This window comes from Hyperolius riggenbachi, chromosome 4 (assembly GCF_040937935.1).
Source record: "Hyperolius riggenbachi isolate aHypRig1 chromosome 4, aHypRig1.pri, whole genome shotgun sequence".
In the NCBI taxonomy this organism is placed as follows: Eukaryota; Metazoa; Chordata; class Amphibia; order Anura; family Hyperoliidae; genus Hyperolius; species Hyperolius riggenbachi.
In genome coordinates, this window is record NC_090649.1 from 214,060,200 (window position 1) to 214,085,932 (window position 25,733).

At 44.5% G+C, this 25,733-nt stretch overlaps 1 protein-coding gene across 2 annotated transcripts in view; it reads left to right on the forward strand.

Annotated features, from left to right (window-relative positions):
- MYOM2 (myomesin 2) overlaps positions 1–25,733 on the forward strand; it is a 222,968-nt gene that overhangs the window by 97,326 nt on the left and 99,909 nt on the right. For both annotated transcript variants that reach the window (XM_068281345.1, XM_068281347.1), the window contains one exon: positions 776–963. In XM_068281345.1, coding sequence (XP_068137446.1) covers positions 776–963 — 188 coding nt within the window. The remainder of the gene's footprint in view (positions 1–775; positions 964–25,733) is intronic.

The window sequence follows — 25,733 nt, forward strand, 5'->3', positions numbered from 1 at the left end:
TATTTTCTTTCACAACTTAACCAATTCACTGTAAAGGAAAATACAGGTATTTTTATTTCAGTCTCTGGTACATAATGTCACTGTACTCATAGCAGTGTGGACACTGCACCATTAGGTATAACTGATCAGTACAACTTGGTTAAAATAATGGAATGAATTAAAAAGGAAAGTGAGATAAATGAAAAAGGAATACAAGCACTAGACAGTTCATTGAACAAATTGGAACAGACATTGTAATATGAATGACTGTAGAGTTACAAATTGCCTTATTCACGCAGTGTCAGATGAATATCATAGCAGTTATATGGCAGTTGAATCCTGTGACTCAGTCATATTATACTGCATTCATAATTTACACCAGGATTATATTCTAGAAATAAATACATCATTCACATTTAATAGATTTTAAACAATTACTTCCCACTGAATAGAGCAGAAATGTACCTGTATCTTTTGCATAATTTTGGCACTATTTACATCCTATGCATCCGAGTCATGACAATCTCCCTAGATTCAACCAACCTTTTTAACATACCGTACATTGTCCATATGTCAGTATCTAGTAACTATTACTTTTTTGGACAAATATTTTAATTTAAGAAGAAATAGCTATTCTAGCTGTCATAAATTTAGGAGGTATAGTATATTTCAATAGTCAGACCTGCATTATTTGTCACTTTATTTGAACAGATAATCCAAGCCATTCAAAATGCAGAATTTTTGTCTCTGATTATTATCCTATTTCACTTCTTAAATTACTATTACAATTTTTCAGCTACTCCATCTCACCCATATGGTATCACGCTACTAAGCTGTGATGGGGAGTCAATGACCTTGGGCTGGAAGTTACCAAAATTCACTGGAGGAGCCTCTATAAATGGCTACTACATTGACAAACGGGAGGCTAATCACCTTAATTGGCATGAAGTGAATACCAGCATACTTACTGAAAGAATCTATAAGGTTAGTATTACTACTCAGGGTCGGTTCTCTCATGAAGCAAGGTGAAACAGGGGCAGCATTTTTGTACTGTGTGTACCTTCCTGAGGAGGAATGAAGTGGCTGAGGGTGAGCAGTTCGTTTGTCACAGACTCACAGCTCACCAGTGTGCTATTGTGTTGAGCTGCAGCATGTCATGTGAGAACAATAACCACTTCACCCTATAGGGCTTTTTACCCTACGGAACAAGATACATTTTCACCTGTCAGTGCTCCTCCTGTTTATTCGCCAATAACATTATTACTACTTATCACAACAAAATGATCTATACCTTGTTTTTTTCGACACCAATTAGGCTTTCTGTGGGTAGTACATTTTGCTAAGAATTTTTTTTTATTCTAAATGCATTTGAACAGGAAAAATAAGAAAACATTCATTATTTCTCAGTTTTCTGCTATTATAGTTTTAAAATAAAACATTCTCCTGTGGATAAAATCCACACAATTTATTTGCCCAACTGTCCCGATTATTAATCAGTTTAAATTATTCCCCTATCACATTTTATGGTGACAATATATTATTTGGAAATATAGGTGTTATTTTCTGTTTTTTTTTTTTTTATTGTCAGGTCCATAATTACAAGCCCATATGTAATAAAGTTATAGTAATATTTCCTCATAAAATATAGATTAAAAAAACTGAGTCCCTAAGGCAACTATTTATGTTTTTTTTTTAGACTGATTTTTTTTTACAAGTGTTTTTTTTTTTGGGGGGGGGGGGCTTTGGAAGTGTAAGTTATTAATTTTATAAATGTTGTGTATAAGTGTATGTGAATGTATGTGCCTGTATGTGTAATTTTACTGTTTGGCCACTAGATGGTGCTAGTGAACACTTTACTGTTTTGTAGGAAGGGTTCACTTTTTTTTTACATTTAACTAAACTGTGACTCTTTCCTGTTTTATGAATGGACATGGCCACTGATCACGGGCACGTGAACTGCTTAGTCCTCTTCCCCAATCTCTAATTCCGGTGTCCTGATGGTTAACGGTGGCTGGGGGGAGCGCGCACACGTGCAGAGCAGCGGCGGGAGCGGCGACTTAATAAATGTCCTGGAGCCAGTAACAGGCTCAAACAGGACATTTTAATAAGTCAGCCTGTCATAAAGTGGTTAAATGAAGCAGAGTAAGGGTCCGTTTCCACTAGGAACGGTGCGATGCGGCTACATAGCCGCATCGCACCGCGTGTATGCTGAAACACATGCATGGCAATGGAAGAGTTTCCACTGCAAGCATGTTGTGCGGAGCGCTGCGGAGCGTTCCGAGAATCTGCAGCATGCTGCAGATTCTCGCACGGCCGCATCCGCCCACAGCCGCGTCCCATCTCCTCCAATACACTTCCGCATCGGGAGATGCGGAAGTGATGCGGCCGGCAGCGGAAATGATGCAATGTGGATAAGTAGCCGCATTGGCATCAGTAGTGGAAACGGGCCCATAATTGTCGTTTACTGTACGATCATTCCAAATCGGGGGGTGGGGGCACATCCTCATAAATTTGCCTCAGAGAGGCAAAAATTCTAGCCTTGTTGCTACTATGTTCATTTCTGTTTATTTCTACTATTTCAAATAGATGGGGGTAAGTCTACATTTAAAGCTGAGAATATCATTCTCTGCATGCAGCAGTGTGCTGTAAAAGGTTTCCGTTGCATAGATGTAAAGTGACCAATAGGGTAACAGTGAAAATTCCTGCATATCAGTTTTGCATTGCAAAGGGCTGACTGCAACTGATCCAGTGTAAACCAACCCTTGGAGTGACAACATTGAATAACTGCAGAGCCCTTGACTGCCTTTCAGTACAGTCCTCTCCCTCCTCCTCCCTCTTATGGTGCCCATACACAGTACAATAAAAATGTTTTATTTTTCCCATTTAGAAAAACAAACGATTAACCAGTTTTTGTTTTTTTTTACGAAAATCCAGTTGGGCGTGTTGAAACAATCTTTATATTCAATTGAACGGGAATCATCAAATAAAATTATCTAATACAAAAAAAAATGAAAAAAATTGTGCCATGTATGGGCACCATTAGCAGGAGTGCAGAGTGGGTGTGCAGAGTATTACACAACACTGATATCCAGACAGAATCAGGTGTTTATACTAGATGAGTTCAGAATGCATTTAGGCCTCTTTCACACCAAGACGTTGCGTTTTAGGAGATGTTAAGGTCGCATAACGTGCCACTAACGCAACGTATGGTGGTGTTGAGGTTGGACATCAGATTGAGCCACTTTATGCGGCTCTTGGTTCTATCCTGGGAAGTCCGGATCTTTTCAATGATTCGGATGATTCGAATCGGATCATTGAAAAAATCTGGATCTTTGAACCAAATCTTTAAATCATTTTACTAGGGAAGCAAGAAGCAAGGGTGCAGCAGAGTGAGAGGTGCAGGAGAATGAGGGCACATTGAGGGTGCTAATGGGGAAAGGAGAGATGCAGCAGGAAGATTGTGCTTTAGAAGCTGCAGTTCCTGTTTCTTCCAGACATCCACTGTGAACTGAATCGTTCATTGTGATGATTCGGATGATTCGACTCACAAAAAAGATCTGGATCAAAGATTCGAATCGTTCATGATCTGGACAACACTACAGTGCAGTGAATATTAATTAGCCATGTGGCTAGGAACAATAGCGGACTCTCCCCTTACTGAGCATGTGCAAACAGTGTAACACAGCTAAAACCACCTATAACGCACAGCATGCTGCACTTTATTGAACGTCCAGCGTTACACTGTAACGCAACGTGGGTACTGTGAACAGCCCATTGATTTTTCATTACTGTGAGTTGGGCTGCGTTACAGGCTGCTCTAACGTGCGCCTGTAACGTCCCACTGTAAAAGCAGTCTAAATCTTTATTTACTGAACACATAAATGGATTACATTGTGGTTTTTTTTAAACACGTGCCTAAAGTTCAGCTTTGTGTGTTTAAGATCCATAGAAGAATGATTTAGTCGTGGGAAAGAATAAGGTGGACCATGTTTGATGTTTCAGCTAAAACAGATTTCACATTCAAGTCATTCTGTACAATGCTGAGCCAAAGGCAACTTGAAAGAGCACTTTAAGTTTAATGGGATTAATCACAATTGTGGAACTCTTTTCAGATGACAAACTGATGCATTTAGAGTTCATATGCCAGGAACACAGCAACTAGTAGATTTTAGCTGTCATCAATCTGTCAGAATTCAAGGAGATAATATACCATTGTACGCTCATGAAACAAATTACATCTGCAAGTAATTTGGACAAAGCGGATCTAATAGTACTTTCACACAATTATTTTAGAACCTACTCTATCTCCCAGTGATGAATCTATCTCTTGAGCCGCTCTTTGCTAATCTAATGGTTTCTTTCATTTTTAATCCTTTGAATATATATTTTTTCTGTAATTATGTATTATTGTAATAGTGTATGCTATAAATTCCAAGGGTCCAGGTTAATTTTATATTTCCACATTTCATTTTGTGGAAAATGTGATTATCATATTAAAGAAGACATATCAGTGGAAAAAATGCCTCTCTGGTTTCCTATGTGGTCGTAGGCTCCCTTCAATGATTAATATAAGTGAAGGTATAAACAAGCAGAATCTTTCTATATTCATTTGCCTTTGCATATTAAGTATGTAAAATGATATAATTAGTATACAGTATAAGCACACAATATATACAAGCTTTTAATCCCTTACACATAAGAGTGCTATAAACTACTAATTAAATTTGCATCCATCATATTTCGGTTTTGCACAAAAGGAGGCAAAATCTAGGGGGCAGCATTTGGACAAACAGTTTGGGCCACCTGGTGTCTGCTTCCTCTCTGCTCTCCCACACCGCCTTCCTGGTACACACACTTCCATCTTTATTCATGCATCTCTTCCGAACCCCCATCCTCATTCAATGCGGTGGCACCTGCCTCAACCAATCAGGTGGGGGTGCTGGCACCAGACCAGCCAATCACAACCAGCTCCTTTTTTTTAACGGGTGCCGATGGTCTTGGCCGTATCCTCCAAAGTTTGCTTCAGGCAGCAGAAAGTCTAGAACCAGCCCTGTCCTTTCCATAATGCTGAGTCAATGTAGTTACAGAATTAGTACTGTCTATGATAGCTCAATTCAGCACTCTAAAGCTCTGATGCAATACATTTTCATCTAGCTGCAATAACCAGCATACAAATCTTTGCTTGTTGTTAGTGTTGGGCGAACAGTGTTCGCCACTGTTCGGGTTCTGCAGAACATCACCCTGTTCGGGTGATGTTCGAGTTCGGCCGAACACCTGACGGTGCTCGGCCAAACCGTTCGGCCATATGGCCGAACTAAGAGCGCATGGCCGAACGTTCCCCGAACGTTCGGCTAGCGCTGTGATTGGCCGAACGGGTCACGTGGTTCGGACCCGAACGCGCTCTGATTGGCCGAACTGTCACGTGGTTCGGGTAAATAAATACCCGAACCACGTCATATCTCCGCCATTTGTCTGTGGGTTTAGCTTTGGGTAGGCAGGCAGGGTAGTTCGCGCTCCAGCCACGCTAGCCAGGGTCCCCCCCAGTCATTGTGTGTCACTGCTGGGAACAGTAGTACACCGCTCGTTCAGCCACACTATATAGCATTCTGTGTACTGTTCTGTGTCTGCTGGGAACAGTGGTACACCGCTCGTTCAGCCACACTATATAGCATTCTGTGTACTGTTCTGTGTCTGCTGGGAACAGTGGTACACCGCTCGTTCAGCCACACTATATAGCATTCTGTGTACTGTTCTGTGTCTGCTGGGAACAGTAGTACACCGCTCGTTCAGCCACACTATATAGCATTCTGTGTACTGTTCTGTGTCTGCTGGGAACAGTAGTACACCGCTCGTTCAGCCACACTATATAGCATTCTGTGTACTGTTCTGTGTCTGCTGGGAACAGTAGTACACCGCTCGTTCAGCCACACTATATAGCATTCTGTGTACTGTTCTGTGTCTGCTGGGAATAGTGGTACACCGCTCGTTCAGCCACACTATATAGCATTCTGTGTACTGTTCTGTGTCTGCTGGGAACAGTAGTACACCGCTCGTTCAGCCACACTATATAGCATTCTGTGTACTGTTCTGTGTCTGCTGGGAACAGTAGTACACCGCTCGTTCAGCCACACTATATAGCATTCTGTGTACTGTTCTGTGTCTGCTGGGAACAGTAGTACACCGCTCGTTCAGCCACACTATATAGCATTCTGTGTACTGTTCTGTGTCTGCTGGGAACAGTAGTACACCGCTCGTTCAGCCACACTATATAGCATTCTGTGTACTGTTCTGTGTCTGCTGGGAATAGTGGTACACCGCTCGTTCAGCCACACTATATAGCATTCTGTGTACTGTTCTGTGTCTGCTGGGAACAGTAGTACACCGCTCGTTCAGCCACACTATATAGCATTCTGTGTACTGTTCTGTGTCTGCTGGGAACAGTAGTACACCGCTCGTTCAGCCACACTATATAGCATTCTGTGTACTGTTCTGTGTCTGCTGGGAATAGTGGTACACCGCTCGTTCAGCCACACTATATAGCATTCTGTGTACTGTTCTGTGTCTGCTGGGAACAGTGGTACACCGCTCGTTCAGCCACACTATATAGCATTCTGTGTACTGTTCTGTGTCTGCTGGGAACAGTGGTACACCGCTCGTTCAGCCACACTATATAGCATTCTGTGTACTGTTCTGTGTCTGCTGGGAACAGTAGTACACCGCTCGTTCAGCCACACTATATAGCATTCTGTGTACTGTTCTGTGTCTGCTGGGAACAGTAGTACACCGCTCGTTCAGCCACACTATATAGCATTCTGTGTACTGTTCTGTGTCTGCTGGGAACAGTAGTACACCGCTCGTTCAGCCACACTATATAGCATTCTGTGTACTGTTCTGTGTCTGCTGGGAATAGTGGTACACCGCTCGTTCAGCCACACTATATAGCATTCTGTGTACTGTTCTGTGTCTGCTGGGAATAGTGGTACACCGCTCGTTCGCCACTGTATAGCATTGTGCTCTGTGTCGCTGCTGGGAATAGTGGTACACCGCTCACCCGTCACTGTATAGCATTGTGCTCTGTGTCGCTGCTGGGAATAGTGGTACACCGCTCACCCGTCACTGTATAGCATTGTGCTCTGTGTCGCTGCTGGGAATAGTGGTACTGTATAGCATTTCTGTACTGCCACTGTACTGCTGCCAGTCAGCGTGTACTGTAAGGATAAGTGAAATGAGGAAGAAATCCGGTGAAAGAGGGAGGGGCAAGGGAAGAGGTGTTTCCCCTGACGGTTCACGTACAGGCCACAGGGGAGCACCCAAGAAAACCCACTCAATACCGCCCATGTTGTCCAGGACAACAACCCTCACAAATCCAAAAGAACAGGACCAGATAATTACTTGGATGACCTCTCAAGCGTCCAGCAGTGGGTTAAGCAGCACCAGCACATCACGCACGAGGTCCGAGTCCTCAGCCAGTTACAAGGAGCCAGTGGGCACAAAGCTGACACAACCGGCAGCGACACCACGCACACAACTGCCAGATAACCAGTCCGATGAATTACCTCAGGACACAATGGGGTATTCGCAGGAGCTATTCCCAGCCCAACAAACTTCCACCTTTCAAAGGTCAATGGAGGAACAGCCAGAAATGTTGTGCCTGGATTCACAACCGTTAACTGTGGGAAATGCACCGCGCACTGAAATACAAGGCGAGTCCGAAGAGGACTCGGAAACCCAAATCCCAGAGCAATTTGGGCAGGAGGGGTTGCAATTGCAGGAGGTCGGCCGACAAGATCTGGAAGACGACGTTGGAGTGTGCTGCGCAGAGGTTGTTGTGGGGAGCTCTACTCCACGGCGGTGGCCCACAATGACATATGACGAGTTTGAGGAGATGGAAGAGGAGGGTATGGACAATGTGGACAGAGACCCAGATTTTGTTTGTGAACGAGAACATCGCCGTCGTAGCAGCAGCACAGATGAGTCTGTTGAAGAACACACTGCTGCACGAGTTCGCCTTGTGCCACAAGGTAGGCGGCGCGCAATTTCAGGCACCACAAGCGTGGAAGTTCAAGTGAGAGGCAAAAGAGGAGCAAACAGAAATCGCCAGCAAGGAGGCAGGTGCTCCAAAGTCTGGGCTTTCTTTGAAGACTGCACTGAGGATGTTACCATGGCGATTTGCAAGGTGTGCAAGACCCGCCTGAGCAGGGGGAAAAATATTAACAACCTCTCCACCACCAGCATGAGCCGTCACATGCTATCCAAACATCCCACTCTTTGGGCAAACGCGTCAGGACAGGGTACCAGAAACAACACTGCCTCCCTTGGGTTCACCAGACTCACCACCAGACCCGCCTCAGCAGCAGCAGTAGCCCAGCCATTGCGTGGTTCACAACATTCACAAACATCAGACGACGCTGACACTGTCACTTTCCGGAGTAGTGCTCTTGAGGTCTCCCAGTGTTCATCAAACACAACAACCAACAGCCCTTCCGTGTGCAGCGCTACGGTTCAGTTGTCTGTGTCGGAGATGTTTGAGCGCAAGAGGAAATTGCCAGCAAATGACCCCCGGGCCGTGGCAGTAACAGCCAGCATAGCCAAGCTTCTGGCCTGCGAAATGCTGCCATATCGATTGGTGGAGACAAACAGCTTCAAGGGCATGATGTCAGTGGCCATCCCACGTTACGTGGTTCCCAGCCGCTACCACTTTGCGCGCTCTGCAGTGCCTGAGTTGCATGAGCACGTGGTCAGCAAAATAACCCGAAGCTTGAAGAATGCCGTTGCCTGCAAGGTTCACCTCACCACTGACACCTGGACGAGTGCGTTCGGCCAGGGTCGATACATCTCCCTTACCGCGCACTGGGTGAACCTTGTGGAGCCTGGCAGCGATTCCTCACCTGCTACGGCACGGGTGTTGCCCACGCCACAAACAGCTGCACCGCCGTCCCTCCCACTGGATAACAGCAGCACCTACCTCTCTGACTCCTTCTCCTCCAACGCATCTCAAAGCTGTACCTCATCCGGAAACGCTAACCCAGCAGCAGTAGGATCGTGGAAGCAGTGCAGCACAGCTGTTGGCATGCGTCAGCAAGCGTTGCTGAAGCTAATCTGCCTTGGGGATAAGCAGCACACAGGGGAGGAAATTTGGAGGGGAATAAAGGAACAGACGGATTTGTGGCTGGCACCGCTGGACCTGAAACCGGGCATGGTTGTGTGTGATAATGGGAGTAATCTCATTCGCGCTTTAAGGTTGGCTAAGCTGACACACATCCCTTGCCTGGCGCACGTGATGAACCTAGTAGTTCAGCGGTTCCTGAGGACATACCCAGGCGTGCCCGATCTGCTGTTGAAGGTGCGTCGAGTGTCCAAACATTGTAGAAATTCCAGTACTGCTTCGGGGGCACTCGCCAAGATGCAGGAGCGCTTCAATCTCCCCCACCATCGCTTGCTGTGTGATGTCCCTACGCGCTGGAATTCTACGCTGCACATGCTAGCCCGCTTTTGCGAGCAGAAGAGTGCAGTGGTCCAGTACATGACGGCGCAGTACCGAGGCGCATCCGGCCAGCTGCCAAGCTTCTGTGGATCCGATTGGGCCAACATGTTGGACCTCTGCCAAGTCCTCCAAAATTTTGAGCAATCCACGTTGCTTGTGAGCAGTGACAACTCTTCAGTCAGCATTACCATACCACTGCTGTGTTTACTGAAGAGGTCGATGTTAAAAATCAAGGAAACAGCTGTCATGATGCAACTGGGGGAATCTGAAGGAGAAAACGATCAGCGTGATGGTACCAACATCAGGCCATCCGCCTCAGGGAACGCTGGCCCCAGCAGCTATGACGAAGAAGAGGAGGAGGAACAGCTGGAGTTGGAGCAGGAATTTCATGCCACCACTGACGAGGGCCAGAGCGGTGCACGTTGGACTTCCACAATTCAACGCGAATGGTCAGCAGAAGCAGACCAGGAGGAAGGTGACGACTATGATGCATCACAACAACTATCACAACGCTCACAAGAGGATGATGAGGATTCTGGTAGGACTCTGGCACACATGGCTCAATTCATGCTAGACTGCATTGAACGTGACCCACGCATTGTGCGCATTCTGGACAACACCAATTACTGGGTTTATACCCTTCTGGATCCACGGTACAAACACAATGTTCCAAAACTGCTTGAAGAAAGAGTCAGACAGGTCAAAATGGAAGAATACCAGCAGGCCCTTGTGGAGACTTTAGAGAGGAGATTGACATCCTCCCCCTCCTCTAGCCAGTTGTACGCAGACAGACTGACTTCCGCAAACCCAGGACGACCAGGAGGGCAGCAAACAACGCAAGCCGCAGCTAGTACCCAAAAGGGAATGGTATCGGCAGTGTCCTTGGAGTGGGAAAATTTTCTGACACCCATGCAGCCGCAGCCCACTGAACAGCAAGCGTGCAGATCCACCTCCAACACCGATCGCCTGGAGAAGATGGTCAAGGACTACATGTCAGATGGCGTAGCTGTGTCGAACCATCCATCTGCACCCTTCAACTATTGGGTATCGAAGCTAGACACCTGGCACGAACTGGCAATGTACGCAATAGAGGTGCTGGCTTGCCCGGCAGCCAGCGTTATGTCGGAACGCTGTTTCAGTGCTGCCGGAGGCATCGTCACAGATCGGCGTATCCGCCTCTCTACAGAAAATGCAGACCGTCTGACTCAAATTAAAATGAATCAATCCTGGATTGGAAATGACTACGCAACACTCCAGGACCCCAACCAAGTAACATGACCAATGAACATCTGGGATGGTGTTGCGTTTCCGGGCCCTGTTTATTGAACCTCTCATCTGTATTACATTTATGACTGCATGGCGGCAAAAAGCATTGCTGCTATATCCGCACGCTTTTTGTCCACATGCAAGGCCTGGGTTGTTGTGTCTCACAAAGCGTGGCCTTCTCCTCCTGCGCCTGCTCCTGTTCCATCACGTCTGCTGCTGCTGGGTTAGCGTTGCCGCGTGGTCCCTGTTTATTGAACCACTTATCTTTATTACATTTATGACTGCATGGCGGTACAAAGCATGCTATCTGCACGCTTCTTGCCCTCATGCAAGGCCTGGGTTGTTGTGTCTCACAAAGCGTGGCCTTCTCCTCCTGCGCCTCCTCCTGTTCCATCACGTCTGCTGCTGCTGGGTTAGCGTTGCCGCGTGGTCCCTGTTTATTGAACCACTTATCTTTATTACATTTATGACTGCATGGCGGTACAAAGCATGCTATCCGCACGCTTCTTGCCCTCATGCAAGGCCTGGGTTGTTGTGTCTCACAAAGCGTGGCCTTCTCCTCCTGCGCCTGCTCCTGTTCCATCACGTCTGCTGCTGCTGGGTTAGCGTTGCCGCGTGGTCCCTGTTTATTGAACCACTTATCTTTATTACATTTATGACTGCATGGCGGTACAAAGCATGCTATCCGCACGCTTCTTGCCCTCATGCAAGGCCTGGGTTGTTGTGTCTCACAAAGCGTGGCCTTCTCCTCCTGCGCCTGCTCCTGTTCCATCACGTCTGCTGCTGCTGGGTTAGCGTTGCCGCGTGGTCCCTGTTTATTGAACCACTTATCTTTATTACATTTATGACTGCATGGCGGTACAAAGCCTGCTATCCGCACGCTTCTTGCCCTCATGCAAGGCCGGGGTTGTTGTGTCTCACAAAGCGTGGCCTTCTTCTCCTCCTGCGCCACCCTCCTCCTGTTCCATCACGTGTGCTGCTGCTGGGTTAGCGTTACCGGTCCCTTTTCCTGGAACCTCTTATATGTATTACATTTATGACTGCATGCCGACAAAAAACATGTTACCTGTGCAAAGAAAACAGACATTTCCCGCATTTAAAAGACAGTTTTCCCTTTGAAACTTTAAAATCGATTTTCTCAAAAACTATAAGCTCTTTTTGCTAATTTTTTTTCCTCTTGTACCCACTCCCAAGGTGCACATACCCTGTAAATTTGGGGTATGTAGCATGCAAGGAGGCTTTACAAACCACAAAAGTTCGGGTCCCCATTGACTTCCATTATGTTCGGAGTTCGGGTCGAACACCCGAACATCGCGGCCATGTTCGGCCTGTTCGGCCCGAACCCGAACATCTAGATGTTCGCCCAACACTACTTGTTGTATGCACTACTGAAGCCTCCATCCTGATCAGATTCAGTGCAGTAACATGAGCTTTTGCTCACATGTAGGGAGATGTCTGGAGAAGTCCTAGGATCCTCCCAGAAAAAAAACACAAAGCCCCCCAGGAGCCCTGCATAGTGTAGTATTTGGCTACACCAGGAAATTATGAGTATTTAAGAGTAACACTCACAAATATAGCTTGCAGAACTATCAACCACAATATGAAGGCAGGTAAAGAAGACCCATTCTTACCCAGGTTTTTTGGTCTTCCTCTGGTTGAAAGGGTCACACTGTAGAGAAATGGGTTTACTAAAATTTCCAAGGAAGTAGGAACACATAAAACTTTGCCACAGGATTGGGGGGGGGGGGGGGGGATTAATACTGGTAGGGAGGAGGCACCCCAAAAATAAATGAGTGGTTGAAAAAATAATTCATTTTTGTGATGCCTTTTCCCTTTCAGTATTTTGTTTACATGTGAACAGGTTCTTTATGACAAATCACTGCTCATTTTATGCTACAGCCTGATAACAACAACACAACAACAACAACAACAAATAACATTTGTAAAGCGCTTTTCTCCCATAGGACTCAAAGCGCATAAGCATGGCTCAGACCGTCGTGGTACAGAGGAAGAATTTTATAAGTCTGGAAATGCCAGGCTAAACATGTGGCTTTTCAGTCTGGATTTGAATAGCTCCAGGGATGGTGCTGTCTTTACTGGGTGTGGCAGGGAGTTCCAATGAGTAGGGGCAGCATGACAGAAGGCTGTATCTCCAGATTTTTTGAGGTGCACTCTGGGAGTGACCAAGTTTATAGAACTTGCTGATCTGAGGTTGTGAGAGGTGTGGTGCAGCTTCAGCAAGTCCTTCATGTATCCAGGGCCCAGATTGTGCAGGGATTTGAATGTCAGCAGTCCAATCTTGGAGTATTCTCCATTCGCCTGGTAGCCAGTGCAGTGAGCGAAGGATCGGTGTAATGTGACAGTGGCGAGGCTGGTTTGTTAGCAATCTGGCAGCAGCATTCTGCACTAATTGCAGGCGACGCAGGTCCTTTTTGGGGAGGACAGCATAAAGGGCATTGCAGTAGTCTAGCCGTGATGATATGAAGGCGTGAACTAGGGTTGGAAGATCCTCTGGGGGAATCAGATGTTTAATCTTTTCAATGTTCTTCAGATGAAAGTAGGAAGATTTAACTACAGATGAAATTTGGTTTCTGAAACCCAATTCCCCATCGATTAGTACGCCAAGGCTGCGCACAAGGTTGGAGCTGTTTATGTCTGAATTCTTAATCCTGATTGGTGTTGCTTTAGGATAGAGCTGCTAAACACAGCACAATAGGTTTCTATGATGTTACAGCTGTTCAGTTTCATGAAACACTGGCATTAAACAGTACTTTTCCACTGAAAGTGTCCCCGCACGAGAGTGGCCATGAAACAGAGGGGCACTCTAACTGAGTCAGGTAAAAAGGGCGCTGCTGAGGACATTTGGGCACCACCATAGACTACATGTGAATTATGGCTATAGTGGTGCTCAAAAGACATAGAAAGCCCAAATTACGATTTGGTGCAGTTCGGCTGCCAGCAATAGCTGGAAATTGAACTGCATTTTACCCCCACTGTATGGCACCTTGGAGGGGGAATGGTAATTAACTCCGCTGGGAAATTTGCCGCAGCAGGGTGAGATGTTTTTTGGCTTCACCCTGCGCTCAAATTTACCAGCGCTGTTTTTATATGTATTATAAGCAACAGCAAAAGAAGCTTTTATTGTATCTTAATCTTAATTAAATACGTTTTAATTGGAATTTTAGTTAATCAACTTTAGGGCTAAAGGAATGGCACCCCATAGTCATTTTGTCCCCATTCTGGGAAAATGTGGGACAATCCAAAGTCAAGGACATCTGTCAAGAATTTTGGTTGGTTATAGAATATATTGTATAACTAAATTAAAATCCTTCTTACTTTGGTCTTCAATGTGGTCCATATAGCAAGGCCAGATATGTTTTAGTTAACAGAGTATCTTTGATACTAGTGATTGGAGTAATGTGTTACTTTATTGCTCACTGAATCACTGCTGATTCAGAAGGTATTAGAGACAGAGGTTTAGCAAAGAAACCATGCAGGGAACATTTTTTTGCAATGCCATACTCATTTTTCACATAAAGGATCCACCTGAGTATAGTCTTGACACCAAAAAGGACACTGTGAGATGAACAGTGTCTCCTGATAATAGTCCTTCATTGGGTCAAATTTTAAAAGGACACTTGAAAACAAACTGCTGAATATATATGCAGGTAAAAAAGTTTTGACCAATGTTAGAACATGCCTCTTAAAGAGAATCTGTATTGTTAAAATCACACAAAAGTAAACATACCAGTGCGTTAGGGGACATCTCCTATTCCCCTCTGACACAATTTCGCCACTCCTCGCCGCATTAAAAGTGATTAAAAACAGTTTTAAAAAGTTTGTTTATAAACAAACAAAATGGCCACCAAAACAGGAAGTAGTTTGATGTACAGTATGTCCACACATAGAAAATACATCCATACACAAGCAGGCTGTATACAGCCTTCCTTTTGAATCTCAAGAGATCATTTGTGTGTTTCTTTCTCCCTGTTCTCATTCACTGAAGTTTCAGGCTGCTTGTTTCTTCCTGCAAACAGCTTTGCCCTTGTCTGTAATTCTTCAGTATGTGAAAGCCCAGCCAGCTCAGAGGACGATTTATCCAGCTTGTAAAAGATAAGAGAGAAGAGAGAAGCTGCTCTAATCCTAAATAACACACAGGCAGTGTGCATAGAGGGGCCTGGAAGGGGGAGTTCATAGCAGAACCACAACACTGAAGAACTTGACAGCCTTCCAGACACAGGCTGACAAGTCTGACAGGGGAAAGATACATTGATTTATTACAGAGACAGTGATAGTATAAAGTGCTGCAGTAAGCCAGAACACATTAGAATAGCTTTTGGAACTTGTAGGATGATAAAAAAACAGGATGCAATTTTTGTTACGGAGTCTCTTTAAGTCCTTGCATGTAACTAGATTAAAAAGTCCATGTGCATATACCCTAAAATCTCAACGTGTTGCTACTAGAGAATATAGACCATTGGTTGGTCTAGGACAGCAGTGAGTGGATCACAAAGGATGTTGGTGGAGGTCTGCACTACTGTTCAATCAGCCAGGAGATCCAGCATTTTGATTATTGCAAGGACTATGGAAGAGGAAAAACTCTAGTAGCAACACGTTGAGATTTTAGTGCATATGCACATGGACTTTTTAATCTAGTTACATGCAAGGACTTAAGAGGGACTTTCTAATATTGGTCAAAACTTTTTTACCTGCATATATACTCAGCAGTTTGTTTTCAAGTGTCCTTTTAAAATTTGACCCAATGAAGGTGTGTGTTTAATGGGTGGGTCATGCACATCCTGAGCGCCAACCTCTTGATACATATTGCTTATTGAGTAAGAGGAGGCGAACAGGAGGGGTTTTATCAAAATGTTTTGCTTTAACTTTTGCATCATTCAACCAGCTGTGAGCGCTTACCTCTTGTGGATACGTCTCCTGATAATAGGCTATACACTATGAGACTGTCCTTCTCTTTTCTTATCCTCTGGAGTGAGACAGAGAACACTTAACCCACTCAGTGCAGGCCTGTGGCACTATTAATTTAGTGATAGAATACAATATATACTCTGGTAGCAGAGAGACAGTCACGTCATTCTGTTGTGAGACAAGGAATCAAGAGTCGTAACATAGAAATCACACTGACGATGGCTTCCTTTAAAAAAATAGAGCAGGCAACAGCAGAAAGCACTAAAAGAAAAAGAAAGCCTCAGGGAATAGTAGGACATAAGCAGGCAATCACACTTAAAAAAAAAAAGCTTGAGACACAATGTTAGCCTGAAAGGATAAGAAATGCCACAACACAGAATGCATTAACCTAACAGACTGTTACATAATGAAGACCTTCCACGATTTCTGGTACTAAAAAATTAAATATCACTTTAAATGCCTTTAAGGGAGAGTGTCAACAATAAAAGTTCAACAAACAAGTCTTCTTCTAATTCGTCATTACTTAAAAGAAAGCCAAGAGGTTTTCAGATTTAAAAAAGCCAGACTATATCGTCTCTGTTGGCTGCAACAGTTAAACGCAGAAATTTGAAATGGAAATCTACTCTAATCCCCAGAATATTTTGCTGCTTTTGCTATTATTAAGACATTAAATTTACAAAACGCATATCATTTACAAATGCGTGATAACAACGGCGGTAAACATAATTCCTAAATGTTGTTTGTTTATAATTACTACAATTGTTTACTGCTGGCTGTGGTGCAGAAGCTCATTACAGCATCAGTCAGACAAATACCACAGAAGCAGCGTGTTCTTATTGATTATGCTCCTTAAAAGATGCCTTTTGTTTATTCATTTTCATAATTTGAAAGTAGAATGATACTTGGAATTTCATCACGAACATTAAAATCAACAGAATAATTAACTGTATTATTATCATAGATTTCTTCAGTACTGACTTCTTTCCTGAAGGGCTTTATAGAGTGCATTGAACCACATTATTTAGTGTCCCTTTTCAGTGGTTTACAGTCTAAAACCTTTATACATCACTCAATTTTACACCAAACAAAACCCCTAGGGGGTAAGAAGGACTGCGCTCCACAGCACTTGATTAAATGTATATATATAGCACCAATGTCACCAGTGTAGGGGATCCGCAGACTTTGTTTGAGTACACACACTCTCCAATCACGATCCAATCCACATAAAAAAGTTGCGATCACAATCCAGACCCTTCAATGAAGTATAGGATTTCCCTGTAAAAGATCCGCATATAGTGCAATATTGCTTAATATGAACCACCCTGTGATTCACTTCACACAATAGTATAGATAATAGCCTCCACCCAGAGGAGATACAGAGAGAATACGGGGGAATACTTTTAACCCCCCTAGTGAGTTTCACTCACCAGATGGCTTCTTGCAATCAAAGCGTATAAGCCCTCCAACCTGGGCAGTACCAATTCAGGACCTTCAAATATAAAAAGCGGAACTCCGCATAGCATAAAACCTTTTAGCATTTATTTAAAAACTGCCATAAAACATGCGTACCGGATCCTTAGTTCACAAGCGCTTTTCTGTGTGTGTCGGCACCGCCGCGGTCGGATTTCCGCTACACGCCACAGTCCCCGCTTGGATTACTTCCTCCTTGCGTCCCGCGTGACTCCTTAGCTCCGGCCTACGCGTTTTGTCATTTGACTCATCAGGGGCATGGAGTCACGCTCGTTTGGACGCTATTTAAATGATAACTCCCTCCTCCATTCCCATAAGAGGTATCATTTAAATAGCGTCCAAACGAGCGTGACTCCATGCCCCTGATGAGTCAAATGATGGAACGCGTAGGGCGGAGCTAAGGAGTCACGCGGGACGCAAGGAGGAAGTAATCCAAGCGGGGACTGTGCCGTGTAGCGGAAATCCGACCGCGGCGGTGCCGACACACACAGAAAAGCGCTTGTGAACTAAGGATCCGGTACGCATGTTTTATGGCAGTTTTTAAATAAATGCTAAAAGGTTTCATGCTATGCGGAGTTCCGCTTTTTATATTTGAAGGTCCTGAATTGGTACTGCCCAGGTTGGAGAGCTTATACGCTTTGATTGCAAGAAGCCATCTGGTGAGTGAAACTCACTAGGGGGGTTAAAAGTATTCCCCCGTATTCTCTCTGTATCTCCTCTGGGTGGAGGCTATTATCTATACTATTGTGTGAAGTGAATCACAGGGTGGTTCATATTAAGCAATATTGCACTATATGTGGATCTTTTACAGGGAAATCCTATACTTCATTGAAGGGTCTGGATTGTGATCGCAACTTTTTTATGTGGATTGGACTCAATTTTACACGATGAACGACCTTTTGATCTGATTATTTTATCAGATCGGAGATGAACTAATACCAGAACAGGGCCACACGATCCATCTATTGCTTATCATCATTCATTTATGTGTAGGTAGGGGAAACACATATTGTTATTTCAACTCTGGGTATCACCTACAGTTTCTATGGGTCTCCTTATTAAAGGAGACCTCCAGATGCAGCGGCAGAAGATGACGACGGATGTTCAGCGGGTGTGCGCTCATGTGCGGGGGTGTGAGGCTGTGGTGCTCAAGGACAGCACCACAGGGTAAAGCCTCTCTCCCTATCGCCCAGTAAAAGGGAGCATTGCTCAGGCTTTAATCCTCGCATGATAGCAAGGTGATCTGCAAGCTACTTATCACCTGGAATAGAATATGTCCCCAAGTGTCATAGTTAATGAATGAGTATATAGAGATCAACCTAAACATGATTTAGCTACAATTTACATCTATGTTTTCACAATTCCCATCGTGAAAGTGTTCTTTCACAAATCACACAGCATTACAAACGCGTTTATCTGGGACAGCCCCCCCCCCCCCCCCCAAAAAAAAAGAAAGAACAAAACTACTGTCTACCTTTCAAAGGTCTGGATGCTTGTCTCTGTAATGTTGGTAGTTATCTTAGAATGGTTCATCCATCCTGCCACTTATAGTGTCATTTCCCAGCATTTTTTAACATCATTTCTTTTTTCTAGAACATTTTGTGAATAAATGCTTTTTACACTGTAATTTGTTGACTTTGTGATGTTCAAGTACCTGAAGCCTCTAACAACTAACAATGTACTCTAATTTGCTGGTAGGCAGCCAAGAAGCAACATGCCTGATTTTGTCAATTTTCTTCTAATCTAAAGTATAAACCAAATCAGTTAGTTAACAGCTGATTGAAAATAAGCATTTGCAGTTTGGGAGAACAGTATGCTCAGTGTGCTATCAGCATGAGGTTTAGTTATTTCCCCTAGCCCTGCAATAGTTGTCCAATAGACACAAAGCACTTTACAGGTGTTCTGTCTCCCGCTGCCTATGAAAAGAGCTAGCCCCACCTAAGGTTTCATCTGAGTCTATTTATATAATGTAACCTCTCTGCACAGTGGTGTAGAGAGTGCCCATTGCAAGTACATTGGGTTTTCTCGGCACTTCAGGCACTTGATACATCACAACTGATACAGGACACCAGAACCTGCCAAGGGGAGCTGCAGTATCAGGGAGGTTTAAGCAGGGAAGGGTTACAGTTTGTTTATGATCACAAGGGATGGTCAATGAGTTGATGCAAATTGCAGAATTATGCAAATTTTCTGTGGAAATGTATGAAATGCTTAACAAAAGACCAATCAAATTAAGCTGACCTGGAATTCGACTAGTTCATATTTAAACGGCTTACATTTGTACAGGAAATTTGCATAATTCTGCATTAGCATTGTTTGCATCTCATTGACCATCCCTAATCATGATCACTATTCAGAGCACATACAGAGGTAATCAATATTAATACAGCACCAATGAAGGGCTATGATAGCAGTTAAAAGAAGGGCCCTACTGGGCCCCTCTGATCCATGGGCCCCAGTGCATTCACAACATCTGCATCCTTTATTGCTTTACCACAGCTTTTGTGAAGACCATTGTGCTTTTCCCTACACACCACAAACGCAGTTTAAGTCTTGCCTAAATTTGCTCTGCTCTAGTCATGTGGCAATGATTTTGGATTCAAGATTACTTAGGTTCTACTTACCCATGCAAGTTAATATCCCAATTATCTTTTTTTCAGACCAAAAAAATGCCTGTCACCTGCCCTGTGTTTCTATTACTCACTAAGATTGTTCTCAATTAACTCCCCTAGACATGCGGACTGCTTCTTTACTCCACCTCCATGGATAATCCAAGGCAGGAAGGGGAAATGAGGCAGCTCGTGCATTTCCTCTGCTCAAGTTTTGTGGGTGTTGAGGGGAAGGAGGGAAGAGGTTTGGTAGGGGAAATTCTCTAATCTGCCCTTGCAGATTATATACAAGTTGGAGTTTGGAGGATCTCATTAAAACAATTAACTGTATTAACCCTTTCCAATACTTTTTCTTAACCACCCAACTCCTCTCAGATCTTATTTTTTTCCAGGGCAACTAGAGGCTCTATAGATGGAATCCGTGTGTGTGTGTGGGGGGGGGGGGGGGTGCAGAGAGGGGGGGGGAGGCAGGCTCAGTGATATGAGCAGGGCCAAAACCAACATCCTTGCCTTAGCTCCACCACCTTACACAAGCACCAGTGTATTTTTTTAAGGGAGTGCTGCTACAGAGGATCAAAGAGTTAGGTTTGTCTGACACTTTGATCCACATGGGTGACGCCATCCCGAACCTGATCCAGCAGCAGCACTTCCGCAATCTGCGGAAATGGGGCAGAGATGAAGGAGAGAATGTGGACACAGCGGTGGAAGATGAAAGCAGTGATAATAAGAGTATCGGTAGTCCAACACTTTTGATCATGGTCCAACATGATCAGGAGAAGATGGCATTTTGTGTTAGTTTTTATCAGCAACAGCACCATCTAGCTAGCGGCAGACAGTTTTCCTATGACAGACTACTGTATGTCCGACATTGGTGCTATGAAGAAAATGCCAATGTCAGACATTGGAAAGGGTAAAAATAATATTTGTTTTCAGTTTAGCTATACTGTAAGAAGTACACTTCTTATTTCTAAGGTTCGGTGTCTTTTGTAGAAACACAATGTCAGGTTCATATTTCAGAATGAAAAATTGACCTAGATTTATTTTTTAAAGACACCCAAGGCCGCTGATATTCTATGTCAAAACATTATTTTTGTGTTTATACTATCAAAATGTAAGCTTCCATAATAATTCCATAATCACACATAAATCCCATATTAACATGAAGAGGCACAGCATAAATCTTGCAAACAACAACAATGAATTGTTTTAATCCACTAAAGGATAAGAAAACTAATATCTTGGTGTCTGTATGACATTTGCTGATTAATGAAAGGCTAACGCTTGCCCAGAGAGGGTGATGTAGAATTGAGCCTCACACTTCTTCACCTTTCAAGTCAATAATCAGATGAAGACCACTACTTGGAGTGAGTCTTGGAGGTCTAGCTGTATAGTTTCCCATAATACTATCGGAAGCCCGTGGTTACATTATACATAGTACATTCAGAGCAAAGTATCTGATTAGCAAATTAACTCCCATCTTGCCATATATGCAGCCTACACTCCAGCTAGATGAAATTGTGAGTTATGTACTCTCTTGTTTGATTTAGCATCCATATAGTTATGTGCTCATGGATGGCCCATTGGATAACATTATTGACACCCATTTAATATTGATGTCACTAACACCTTGTGTTCCAAATAATGTTTTATTTGACAAGGACTGAATTGTTTTTTACTTATTTTTTAAATCTAGACAAAGATTATTATCAACAATGCCAACCTACTCTTTCAGCAACCCGAGCACCAGCAGGCCAGATCAGTGAATAATGGTCGCACAGCGCCTATGCTTAAAAATGGCGCCGCATTAAAAAGATATGCTTATCGATATTTATCGTTAGTACTGCATAATAATAGCGCACAGGGAAAAAAGAAGAAAAATGGCACACAGTGATGTTATTTATCAATAGTGCCGGTCGTATGCCAAACAGCAGACGTTATTGTGCACAGTAACGTTATTTATCAATAGTGTCGTTCATATGCCAAACTGCAGAAGTTATTTAACTGCAAAACAGTGAATGGATTTAATGTAACACTGTCAAGGTTAGGGTTAGGCACAACCAGGGGAAATTTAGGGTTAGGCACAACCAGGGGGGTGGTTAGGGTTAGACACCACCAGGGGGGTGGTTAGGGTTAGGCACCACCAGGGGGGTGGTTAGGGTTAGCCACCACCACCAGGGGGTGGTTAGGATTAGGCACCACCAGGGGGGTCTTAGGGTTAGGGATAGGTACAGAGAGTGTTCTGTGTATTAACGCTAAATAACAATAAGGCTTTAACGTTAAATAGTGATAAGGCTTTAACCTTAAATAGCGATAAGTGTCAAACGGATTAGCGGCAACACCGAGCGCCATTATTTCGCAGGCGCCATTTTCAGATGGATCCCCAGCAGGCTGATAGGGTCCATCACTAGACAATGTTAACCAGACTATTAACCCTTGCTACACACACACACACACACACACACACACACACACACACACACACACACACACACACACGCACGCACGCACGTATCTGCTACCCCATCTTCTAATGTGGAAGCACATATGGTCAGCCTGTGGTAAGTCTTTCCATTTTTGTCTTCATATCAGCTGTCGTACGACATAGCAGGGTGCACCAGAGTTTGAAAAATACAATAAGGAGCATAAGTACATTGGGCAGGACTGAATTCTTTTTTACTTATTTTTTAAATCTAGACAAAGATTATTATCAACTATGCCAACCTACTCTTTCAGCAACCTGAGCACCAGCAGGCTGGTAGCAGTCACTGATGGTAGATTTCTTCAACTGCATTTTACAGAAGTTACTGTAAATCATTTCTTGTCCAGTACTGATTTATTTTAATAAAGATTAAGGTGAATGAAAAGAACAGAGTGGCAAGGGGTAGAATCAGCTCCCAGTGCAATCAGTCATATGCAGGCGGAATGCCAAGTGATCCGAGACATCACAACACCTGCAAGCTGGCTACATTTGCTGCTAATAACTCCAGGTCCAGCAAATTTTACATGAGAAAATTTCAAAGAAAATGTGTGAGGAATAGAATCCATCATTTTTATCAAATCAAACAAACAAAAAAATGACAAAATTAAGGTAAATGTAAGAAAAGAATTTAAAGAACCTAACATACAAGTTCTACCTGTAGAAGAATACGGCATGGCATCAACTGAACAACAACAACTAAATGAAATAAATAACTCCAGTTAGTCGATTACAGAATTAGACAGAGATGATGCATCTGCCTCTATCTTTAGCTATTAACTCATTGTTTGACTTCCTTTATTCTGGTTTTTGCCTCCACCATTACACAGAAACAGTCCTCATCAGAGTCACTAGTCAGGGCTACTGAAAATGTCCCCTTGCACCTAAGATTCAGAAAAGTGACAGCTGGGATGAAATCCAAGAATGTGCTAGGCCATTGATGAGAGTCTAGAGAAGTGGAAACTAAATACCTATGCCAAAGGCTGAGTAAAGGTGAAATAGTCATGGGCATCCACACAGAGTCATACTATTTCCATGGGCTATCAGCAGACATTTTCCGGGGGTGGGCGGGGTGTTCAAAATGGGGTGGGAAAGCTGTGTGTAGAAAAATGAGGGGGGCCGAGAAATGGGCATGGAAATGGACACGGATGTGGGTGTGGTCATGGGTGGAGCCAAATTTACATCAACTTAGCAATGGTGGGACATTAGACTAGGGCTATGGTAGGGATTAGATTGTGAGTGCCTCCGACACAGGTGCCCCCCAGTTTTAGGTAGTGACTGGGACCCCCCAGTTTAGGTGGTGACAGTTGCCCCCCAGTTTTAGGTAGTGACAGGAAGCCCCCGTGTTTAGTGACAGGGACCCCCCCAGTTTAGGTGGTGACACAGAGTCCCCTAGTTTAGGTAGGGACAGGTGCCCCACATGTTTAGTGATAGGTGCACCCCAGTTTTAGGTAGTGACAGGGACCCCCACTTACCAACAGTTGCTCCCCTTGGCCATCCCCCCTGCCAGCAGCCAGCGTCAGACCTCCGATCAGCTGGCGACCAGTGAAAAGCAGGCGCATGGTACCCCCCCCCCCCGTGGACACCGCACTGCATATTGCGAAACAATGTCACATATCAGTGTGGTGTCTGAGGGGTCCTAGCTCCTGCTCTCACTGGTAGCCGGCTGTGTGGATGCCCCTATGTGTGGATGCCCATGACTATTTCACCTTTACTCAGCCTTTGGTGCAGGTATTTAGTTTCCACTTCTCTAGACTCTCATCAATGGCCTAGCACATTCTTGGATTTCATCCCAGCTGTCACTTTTCTGAATCTTAGGTGCAAGGGGACATTTTCAGTAGCCCTGGCATATTCAACAGCTCATTAGAGATGGCCCAAACCTCCGATCTTAGGTTCGCGAACTTGCGAACTTTCGCGAACCGCAATAGGCTTCAATGGGGAGGCGAACTTTGAAAACTAGAAACATTTATGTTGGCCACAAAAGTGATAGGAGAGATGTTTCAAGGGGTCTAACATCTGCGTTTTTGCATGGATGAGTGGGATAGATGCCAAAAGTCCCGTGGAAAAATCTGGATTTGACGCAAAGCAGCGTTTTAAGGGCAGAAATCACATTACATGCTAAATTGGAGGCCTAAAGTGCTTTAAAACATCTTGCATGTGTATACATCAATCAGGGAGTGTAATTAGAGTACTGCTTCACACTGACACACCAAACTCGCTGTGTTACGCACCGCAAACAGCTGTTTGTGTTGTGACAGCCGTGCTGGACTGGTGCGTACCATGGCGAGAGTGCAGGTGATAGCGGTTTTCAAGCCCATATGGTCGCCAGGCTGAGGTAGCTCAATGACAGAACTACAGTGACTGTCCAGCTGATCAAATTTGGTCTGTCCACAATGAATCAACGACCTTATTATCTTTGGTGTGCCACCCCCCGAGACACTCCTATACCCATCGGTCATTGCTTCATTGTGATACGCAAGCCCCTTCACCGCGGCAAGGCAACAATCATGAAGGGGAATTGACACTTTTACATGCCTTTTGTTTTGTTGTTGCAGCCGCAGTGTAGCCAGAAAAATTAGGCAGGCATGTACACGCACCAGAAAAATTATTATAGCGGCCGCTGCGAGCATGTAAATTCAGGAATCCGCCTGGAGTCCTGGACCCTGTTTGTGGTGGCGGAGAAGACAGTCAAGTGGCCTGCAGGCAGAGGTTCTGTGTGAAGAGTGACTTAGTCTTGGGGCAAGCACTCACACGGTGTGCAGGCAGAGATGCTGTGTGCGGGGACTGACTTAGTCTTCGGGCGGGCAGTTGCCCTCCGGGATCCTTGCCTCATTCATTTTGATAAAGGTGAGGTACTGAACACTTTTTTGACTTAGGCAACTTCTCTTCTCAGTGACAATGCCTCCAGCTGCGCTGAAGGTCCTTTCTGACAGGACGCTTGAGGCAGGGCAAGACAGAAGTTGGATGGCAAATTGTGACAGCTCTGGCCACAGGTCAAGCCTGCGCACCCAGTAGTCCAAGGGTTCATTGCCGCTCACAGTGTCTACCTCCACACTTAAGGCCAGGTAGTTGGCTACCTGCCAGTCGAGGCGTTGGTGGAGTGTGGATCCGGAAGCGCTAAGGCGAGGCGCTGGACTAAAGAATGTCCGCATGTCCGACATCACCATGAGATCGCTGGAACGTCCTGTCCTTGCCTGCGTGGACATGGGAGAAGGATTACTGGCAGTGGTACCTTTATTGTGTTGTGCTGTGACATCACCCTTAAATGCATTGCAATGTATAGTTGCCAGCTTGTTCTGCAAGTGCTGCATCCTTTCTGCCTTCTGGTGATTTGGAAACATCTCCGCCACTTTGTGCCTATACCGAGGGTCTAGTAGCGTGGCCACCCAGTACAGCTCATTCCCCTTGAGTTTTTTTTATACGGGGGTCTCTCAACAGGCTGGACAGCATGACACATGCCATCTGCACAAAACTGGATGCAGACATACTATCCATCTCCTCTTGCTCTTCTCAGTGATGTCTC